General features: G+C 41.8%; 2 protein-coding genes across 3 annotated transcripts in view; one reads left to right on the forward strand and one right to left on the reverse strand.

The window, feature by feature from the left end:
- parla (presenilin associated, rhomboid-like a) overlaps positions 1-4,484 on the forward strand; it is a 7,299-nt gene extending 2,815 nt beyond the window's left edge. For both annotated transcript variants that reach the window (XM_071925132.2, XM_071925134.2), the window contains exons 7-10: positions 101-171; positions 272-373; positions 1,711-1,808; positions 2,363-4,484. In XM_071925132.2, the coding sequence (XP_071781233.2) occupies positions 101-171; positions 272-373; positions 1,711-1,808; positions 2,363-2,486 (395 nt within the window). In that variant the 3' untranslated portion in view covers positions 2,487-4,484. The remainder of the gene's footprint in view (positions 1-100; positions 172-271; positions 374-1,710; positions 1,809-2,362) is intronic.
- Positions 4,485-5,217: 733 nt separating this feature from the next.
- extl2 (exostosin-like glycosyltransferase 2) lies at positions 5,218-8,758 on the reverse strand. Its single transcript, XM_071925096.2, has 6 exons — positions 8,701-8,758; positions 7,918-8,363; positions 7,694-7,764; positions 7,391-7,506; positions 6,726-7,221; positions 5,218-5,854 (listed from the first exon to the last, which is right to left on the reverse strand). The coding sequence occupies exons 1-5, from the start codon at positions 8,703-8,705 to the stop codon at positions 6,798-6,800; spliced, it is 1,062 nt and encodes a 353-aa protein (XP_071781197.2). The 5' UTR covers positions 8,706-8,758; the 3' UTR covers positions 5,218-5,854; positions 6,726-6,797.
- Between the last annotated feature and the right edge of the window lie 291 nt (positions 8,759-9,049).

Below are 9,049 nucleotides of genomic sequence, written 5' to 3' on the forward strand. Positions count from 1 at the left end.
CAGCATTATTGAAGGATTGACACATAGGTGGATAGATGATGTGTGTGTGACGGACTTCTTCTGCACTGCCATGCCTCATCCTCAGTCTGTGTATCTTCAGGTGTGATCTCCACCATGGTTAGCTACATGTGTAAGACAGCCACTGGACGTCTGCATCCCTCGTTAGGGGCGGTAAGTAAGTCCCTGCTAAAGTCTTTTTTTTTACAGTTTAATACAAGTGGAATGCAATGATTAAAAACCTTTCGCCGGCTCTTTTCTGTGTGATCTTCAGTCAGGTGCCGTCATGGCAGTCCTGGCTGCCGTCTGTGCAAAGGTGCCAGAGGCCAAACTAGGCATTATCCTCCTCCCCATGGTCACTTTCACAGCAGGGAATGTAAGTGACACACTGTCTGTATACCTGTATGTGTGTACATGACATGTTATTAGTATTTTTGTCCGTATATGTGTGTGTGTGTGTGTGCTCATTAATCTAGCTGTGGGTGTGTTTAAGTGTATATTTAAGCAATAGCTCACGACAGGCCGTGGTATATGGTTATCATATCACAGCTAAGGGGCGCGTCGGGCCAACAGCCCCTTAGCTGTGATATAATAACCATATACCACAGCCTGAAGTGAGCTATTGCTTTTATAAAACGGTTACCAAGTATGGCAATATGAAAGTAATAGACACACTACAGTTTAAATAGTTTTTATTAATAAATAATAATGTTAAAAATAAAATAGGCCCTCCTGGCTGCCTGCACATAGTGCGAGGCAGTTACTATGCAACGTACACACTAGCAGCTAGCAAATTTCTTTTTTCATCACAGGCTAGTGTTAAATTGATTTCATTATTTGGCTATTTATTTACATTAATTTGTATGTTTCCATTTATTGTGCAACCACTGAAAAACTGTCCAGCGTCAGTAGGATGACTTTGAAAACTGGTTGTACCAGGCTTGCATTTTTTGTTAGGTGGAGGTGTGTTGCTTGGCGTGGCGAGGATGTTGCTCCACTTTCTCCGGTCCCTGAGTTTCGGTTGCCAATAGCTCTGGAGAGAGGTTTCGCACTTGTGGCCACTTACGGCCATAATCTCTCTCGTGTCAAGACCCGCATCCGATAGTTTCTGAATCGTTTTACAGCTCTGCATGTCGTTTAGCAGGTGGATTTTTTTCTGGAGATAGGCACTGCTCAATCCACTCCTCCATACTTAGGCCATCCCGGAGGTCGAAGTTAACCTTAAATGTTTCCATTTCGTTAGCTAGATAACTTTGTTTGTTAGCTAGCTAACTGTCGTAGTTTGTTAGGCTAACGTTTTTTTTTCTCAGACGCGGAGTGATACTGAATTGCGCAAAGGAATTAGACGCCATGGTATATGGTTAATATACCACGGCTATGAACCAATCAGATTGCTTGATTTGAGCTACCCGTTTTATAAACTTGCTTGTTATGTAGATATGCAACTCTAGATATATCAGAATTAAAAGTAGTAAATTATGTTTGTTTGTTCACACACACTGAACAGGCACTGACAATCTCATCTGATCTGTTTTCACTGCAGGCACCAAGTGTAAAAGAATGTCTGTGCATGAACAAAAGGGATAGAGTCCAGTGTGTGTGAATGAATGTGTAAGTATGCATGTTTGAATGCATGGTAGAGAAATGTTTATTGTTTGTGCTGTGCAGTATGCGGTGTGTAACTCTGAGTCCTTCTTATCGGTCTGTCTTTAGGCTTTGAAAGCGCTCATTGCCATAGACACAGCAGGACTTATTTTGGGATGGCGGCTGTTTGATCATGCAGCTCACCTTGGTGGAGCCCTCTTTGGAGTGTGAGTGGCCAGTTTTCACTTTTTACACTTAAAAAAATGAGAAACGGTGTTAAGGAGAGCCTGAGCCAATTCGCTGCTTTTTATATATAACCCTACAAAAATGTCAAATGATATGCCATCTCTAATAATAAGAAATAAGAAGTGTTTTATGTTTGAGTAAAAAAGTACCAGCCTCCTCTGTCGTTTAACCATCTAGAGGTTTCCCTGCCTGTCAGTCATGTACAGTAAAGTGAATGACAACTCGTGGCTGATAAATGGATTTCACAACAGGGGAATATCAGCCACCGATGGCTTATACCAGCAGCATGATGTGAAAAAAGGAGAATTTTAACCTAAACTCTTAACTAGCTGTAAGTGAGCAAATATGTCAAATAAATTCAGGAGACAAAGAAGTTGGGGATTATGGCACAAATCCTAAGAAATTTAGTGAAAGAGTTAATAGTCTGTCTCAAATAAGTGATGGAAACTTCAAAATGGAATCTGAATTTTGTTTGGAATAACTATCCTGTACTGATGATACAACATTTTTACTGTCCCTCTGTCTTGTCCTACAGATGGTATGTAGCATATGGTCACAAAGTGATATGGAGAAAGAGGGAGCCTCTTGTGAAGCTGTGGCACAACATCCGTTCTCAAGGTGCTGGTGGAGGCAGGCCGGGTGGTGGTGCGGGGCCCTGACCTCTATGGGACCCTGAGCCGGGCCGCCGGGTCCCTTTCTGGAAGAACTGTGGTACACAGTCCCTTCTACGTTACTCAAGGAGTCACTTTTAACCAATGACATGACATCAGATTTTATTGTTATGAAGACTTGTAGTTTTTCAGTGAATTGTTGAGGTTAGGAATGAAGGTAAGCTGATGTTTTGGTATGAAGAGAGGAGAGGTCCAAGTTGGAGAAGAGGTCAGACTTCACACCTGGTGGTATAATCCAGATGTTCACTGTATAGACTGATGGAGGGGCGGAATTGTTAAAAAATCTGATGCTTTTATTGGTTAGAAATTTATATTCACGCCTACTAGTGCAGGATGAGATCACCATGAAAGATACTCTGTTTTCCAGGTTCATTTCATGGGGACTTTAAATATACCATATGAAAACATCATCCGTTCCAGGTGAACTCTTGTTCATGTGTCCTCCCACTTGCTCTGAGGTGTTGTGAGCTGGAGGGAGTATGATCCTCAGCCTTCATCTCAGCCATTTCCCATTCATATTACTGAAAGGAATTTCATTAGTTTCTGATTACGCATAAAGCCGGGGTGCTGATCCCATTCATTGATGTGGTCTTGAATTGCTGAATTCTAATATTGTAATATGTAGATCCATGGGATGGTCTTATATTGCTATTAAATTGGGAATAAACAATTGGGGTTTATCAGAGGCTATTTTGTATGTTTTCCTATATAGAAAGGAGGGATATTTAATTGAAACAAGAACTATTCTAATATACACATAACACATATTCAGTGGCCACTTTATTAGGCACACCTAGCTAGAACCAGGTAGAACTTTTTTGCCTTCAGAACAGCCTCAATTCTTCAAGGCTTGGATTTAAAAGGTGCCAAAAACATTCCATAGGGATCTTGGTCCATGCTGACACGATGGTATCACTCCATTCCTGCAGATTTTTCGGCAGCACATTTTTGCTATGATCATCCCGTTTCAGCTCATCCCGAAGGTGCTCTAATGGGTTGAGATAGTAAGGTTAGTATAGTAAGGTTGCTCTCATGCTCCTGAAAGTAGCATTCCCCACACAGTACGCCACCACCAGTCTGTACTGTTGAGACCAGGCAGGATGGAGCCATGGATTCATGCTTTTTATGCCAAATTCTGATCATGCCATCAGCATGTCACAACAGAAACCAGGATTCATTGGACCAGGCGGCTTTTTTCCACTCTTTGACCATCCAATTTTGGTGATCATGTGCCCACTTTAGCTTCATCTTCTTGCTCTTAGCGAACCGGAGTGTAACCCAGCATGGTCTTCTGCTTCTAGGTGCAACCAAATGTGTGTTCTGAGATGCCCTTCTGCACATCGCTGGTTTACTGATATGTTATTTGCATACTTGTGGCCCACCTGTTAGTTTGAACAAGTCTTGCCATTCTCATCTGACCTCTCTCATCAATGAGCCATTTTCACCCTCAGGACTGCAGCGGACTGAATGTGTTTTGTTTATCGCACCATCTGTAAACTCTAGACACCGTAGTGTAGAAAATATAGGAGATGCTGCAACCAGTGTGTCTGGCAAGAACAATCATCTCACGTTCAAAGTCAATTAAATCAAGCACCTTGCCCATTCATTCATGTTTAGTTCAACAGTAACCGAACCACTCCACCCTGCCAGCATGGTTTATACATATATTTACATGTGACTCACTATCTAGAGGAGTGAGCTGTTCACATAAACAGAGAGGTGTACCTAATAAAGTGGCTACTGAGTGTACGTTTAGCTTGCAAATAGCTTTTATCCTGTTGGAAGCAAAAGCATAAATTCAAAGCATCACTGAATGTTAGATTGTTGTCATGGAGTAGCTTGTGTGAGAATGAAGATGTACAGAAAGAAAATTATATAGATACCTCATTGCTGCTTCCTGATCTAGAAAACTGCGCCTCCTGCTTTTGTTTAAGTATTTGTACATTTTGGCATCTTGGAATAAGTCTACAATAAAATTCCTCATTCAGCAACTTAACTGTTGTCATTGATCTGCTTACTACTACACAGTGTAGCCTCAACACAAAGTACAGAGCCTAAAATCCAAACTGCCAAGATGCATCAGCCTATTGATGGGAAATAAGCTGCATCCTGAAGCCTAACCTTATCCTGAAGAAGGCATTATGTGCTGAAATGTCGATTAAATTAATACTTTTGCATCGGAGTTACAAGTGTGCGGCTTCTCCCTTCTTTTGAAATAAGCTGCATCAACTTCATTAATTTGGCTTAGAGGCCATGAAACTAAGGCAATGTTTTTAAGATTAACATTTCCGTGAAACCCCACAAGCTTTTTACCTATGCAGGGTTTCTCAGGTCTCCCTGATCTGCAAAGCCCCTGTATTATTCTCTTCAATTATCTATTCAAACCTTTCTTTCCCCCATAAGTGTCTTTGTCTGTCTCTGCGTGGATATATTTGATGGAAGCCAAGTTTTGGCAACCATTCAACTCATTCATTCCTTATAGTATATTTAGCCAGTGGAGACACATGATACTGCTGCCACAGAGGTGAAGAGGAAGGCTTTCATGACAAGTTGCAGCAGGGCTAACAGTGGTTCCTGGATTTGGCCCATCATTTGATTATTCAGTCATTCAATACACCTCAGGATTTTTGAGACTTTTCCCTTGTTAACTAATATGACAACTATGAATTCATCCATGAATTCTGTTCAGAGATAAAATAAAAAGCTGGGTTTATTGAAAATCTCATAATACATGCCTACAAGTATGACATATATACACAAACAATTTCAACAAAACAAATGCCTTTCCAAGCTTTTAAGCAAAAACAATGATTGTCACAAAGGTACGGGCCAAGCAGACAAAGTAAAAAGAAAAAATCACTACTTGGAAAAAAAGGGGACTGTAAATTTAAGAAATATGATCGCCATCAACATCATGTATAGCGGTGCATAGATTATGTTTGAAATGTACATAATATACATCATCACACTCTTACATATATTCACATATACAGTATGTTAGTTTTGAGGCCAAAAATCCCTCAAACATTTCCTGAATTTACAGGAACTGTCTAAACAAACTCAAACAAAAAAGTGATACATTCATATAGGAAATTCAACATTTCCATGGGACTGCATCTGTAGTATAAACCATGGATAAAAACAAACAGGCAAATAGTCAAATCAGATGTAAGGCTGACATCTGCTGGCTTTTAAAGTAACTGCACTACAATCCACTAATAACAGTTGTAAATGCTGAGGTAAAGGCAGCTTTGGCAACAATAAAAATTCTCTTAAATACTGATGTCAGTACTGGTTCACACTGAGCCATCTGTGGAAGTCGGCCATAGTCTTGCTGATGCCGTGGTGAAACTGCTCTGTACCATGAAACACAGAAAAGGGAAAGACTCAGCAATTAAAAGACACAACAAATAAACTAGCTAACTATTCTTATGCACATGATTCAAGACTCAAACCATAGACGCGGTATGGCACCCTCTTCTGAAACACTGTCGTCGTACCACTACTGGCTTTGTTTACATAAATAAAACAATTTATTGGATTGCAAAGAATTTTTATCACTTTGAAATGTATTGTCTGAGATTGAAATTTATTGTCTGAGATTGAAATTTATTGTCTGAGATTTTTATATAAGGACTGACAGTATATAACACTTAAAGGTTGAAATTTTTGAAAGTTTTTGAAGCTGTAAATGGTTTGTTTGCATTTTTATGTTTCTGGACACATGAGTTATGATAGTTTTCCATCCACAATTCAAACTCTTGTGTGAACATCAGCTGTAAACTGCTACACCAGGGTATCAACCTCAACCTCAGTCCTGACACATACACTGCCAGTCAAAGGTTTGGACACACCTGATTGAATATTTTTCATTATCTTAAAGCCATTTTCATCTAAAGGCTTATGCTTAAATGCTTGAAATTAGTTTCTTAGACAAATATAAATAGTGAAGTTGATGCCTAATGTATGAATTTCTTTCCAAAGCCTTTGCCTTTCCATCAAGGCAAAGGGCGGCTACTTTAAAGAATCTAAAATATAAGATAGTTTTGATTTGTTTAACACTTTTTTGGTCACTGCATAATTCCATTTGTGTTATTTCATAGTTTTGATGTCTTTATTATTATTCTAAAATGTGTAAAATAGCACAAATACAGAAAGATGTGTGTCCAAACCTTTGACTGGTAGTGTACCTTGTGACATGATATTAGCCAAACATGACAGACTTACCTGAGTGCCACTTGAGTCTTCTTTCACTCTGTCCATGCCAATCAGCGACCTGCCGGCCCCAGCGGCTCCTCCTCAGCCCCTGGTCTTGTGGTTGGCGTAGCTTGGGAAGCCAAACTGGCAGAGCATCAGGTTGGAGAAGCAGAGCGGCATGGAGCCGTAGATCTGCACCAGCTTGTTCAGACAGTACGATCTCTGAAGCAGGTGTTCAGGACGATGCCACATGCCCAGGTACCCGCTGCTAGCGTCCTTCTCCAGGTTACGGAGGTCCACAGGCTTGACGAAGACCCCCGAGGGCCTGTTGGTGCTGCCGCTGGGCCTGGAAGAGCTGGACAGCCTGGACTGTTTCCCCAAATATAGCGCTACAGCAAAGTTCATGGCAATGTCGTCGCAGTTCTGCGTTTCGTCTACCAGCGCATGCACTGCCTGAGGTTGGTCCTGGAAGAGCTGCAGGTAGCGGTGGTGGAAAAAGGCAGCACCAATCAACACCATGGAGTACCTGCAGTGGATGGATTGTGATAAATAGGCAGAAAAAATGTCCCACCAGAGGAGAATAAAAAACCAAGGGACTGGCTAACACAAAACATGCCGGTACATTATATGATACAATGGATCAGGAGCAGTACAGGATTAGCCAACACTATTAAAAGTAAATTGGAGTGACCTACCTGTCACCTCCACCCATTTCTGGGTCCTGCAGCTCAAAGCTGCCGTAACTATACACTCCTCCTGCCGTGGTGACATGTTTTCGGGGGACAAACCCAACTATCTGGTCTGGAAATTGCTGTGGAATAAAAGATAAAACAACTTATGTATATGGTAAACATCGTATGTGTATGGTACAATTAAGTGCTACATAATGTTGTATTTTAATGTACATTATCTATGTCTGTTAGAGCAGTGTAATCCAGATGTAGGCCTATAGGATAGTAATCAGTTTAATTTGCATTGTCCTTGAAGGATGCAATTACCTTCCAGACAGAGAAAGCAAAACTGATGTCAGGAACGCTGACCAGCGTGTCATCATCCAGCATCAACACAGCTGAGGATCAGAACAAAGACACAGCTACTCTTATAAAATGCAAACAAACTCAGGGGGCAAAAAGTCTGAGACAGACAAAACAAACACTACAGTGCCATGGAAATGCACAAAACACATTCACAATACAGGCTACAAGCCGACAGACATGCTCACCATCAGTATCAATCTCAGGGAATGGTTGTAGTCTATTGCGCATCCGATTGGTACTCTGCTCCTTGAAGACCACAGGCACAGGATGGGGCCCCAGGGAGCCCCATAACTTTTGGGGGGTCTGCTCTCCGACATTGTTCCAGACTATGATAATCTGCTGAAGGTGAGGCACTGCCTGGTAATGGTTCAGGAGTTTGAGCAGAACGTCTGTGCGGTTATAAGTTTGGATGATGATGGTAAATCTCTCCTCCCTGGTGCTGTCAACACGATGGCCCGGTGCGGGGTTCTCCCTGGTGGGTGTCACCCTACGCAGCACTCCCAGGACGCCGACGCCTCCTCGGTCCTCGGCGGGGGGCAGCAGAGCCGTCAAGGCCGCACCAACCAGAAGCAGCAGGAGGATCGGCCAAACCAGGTAGGCTCGCCGGAGCCCCAGCCAGCCACGGGGGACCCTGGAGAAGAGGAGACAGATTCCAATACAGGACTCATAACTCCTCCTGCAACTACCGTCAAATTTGCAAACATGGGCTATATCACCGTATTAAAAGTAGAATATGCCATTACATTATATCATTGAGTTAGGCCTATATGTAACAACTGATTTTATGTTCGCCATGCAATGACTCTTGATCTTACGCCGATGCTGTAGATCCTATCATGGACATAAGACAATTTCTCATAACTCTTGGGCAAGTTTACAGCTACCTGATACAGATATGCAGCCTACTTGCCATAATAAACAGCACCCGCTTATTTTTTTCTTTCCATAACTTCAAGTAAATAACTTACCTCATTGTGTTATCATTGCTGGTGTTGCAAAACAAGTCGTTTAATTCACACGACCCGCCATATTGGCTGACTTACACCAAAGAGCCTAAAAGCAGAGAGCTCTGACCAGCCAACATGCGGCAACGCCGAAGGAGCGGAGGCCACAGCTCGGATAATGAATCGCTGTCCAATTGGACACCTGCTCAGAAAACACAAATTACATCTTCAACATAGGGATTTTATCTATAATTTCTAGTAGTTTCAGCAAGTGTTGTGCAGCAGCTTTACAGGTAGGCTATTTATGCCGTCAGAAAACCGACGCCATCTTTGCCGAGCTAAACAAACCACTCATTTGATTTTCCTTTAGTGT

Source organism: Centroberyx gerrardi, chromosome 13 (genome assembly GCF_048128805.1).
Source record: "Centroberyx gerrardi isolate f3 chromosome 13, fCenGer3.hap1.cur.20231027, whole genome shotgun sequence".
Lineage (NCBI taxonomy): Eukaryota > Metazoa > Chordata > Actinopteri > Beryciformes > Berycidae > Centroberyx > Centroberyx gerrardi.

Bases quoted from the DNA above. Each gene is read 5' to 3' on its own strand.
- extl2 (XM_071925096.2), bottom strand. The intron at 7,765-7,917 runs GTGAGCATGTCT...TCTGATCCTCAG, and splicing joins CCCTGAGATTGATACTGATG to CTGTGTTGATGCTGGATGAT. The intron at 7,222-7,390 runs GTAGGTCACTCC...CATCCACTGCAG, and splicing joins GAAATGGGTGGAGGTGACAG to GTACTCCATGGTGTTGATTG.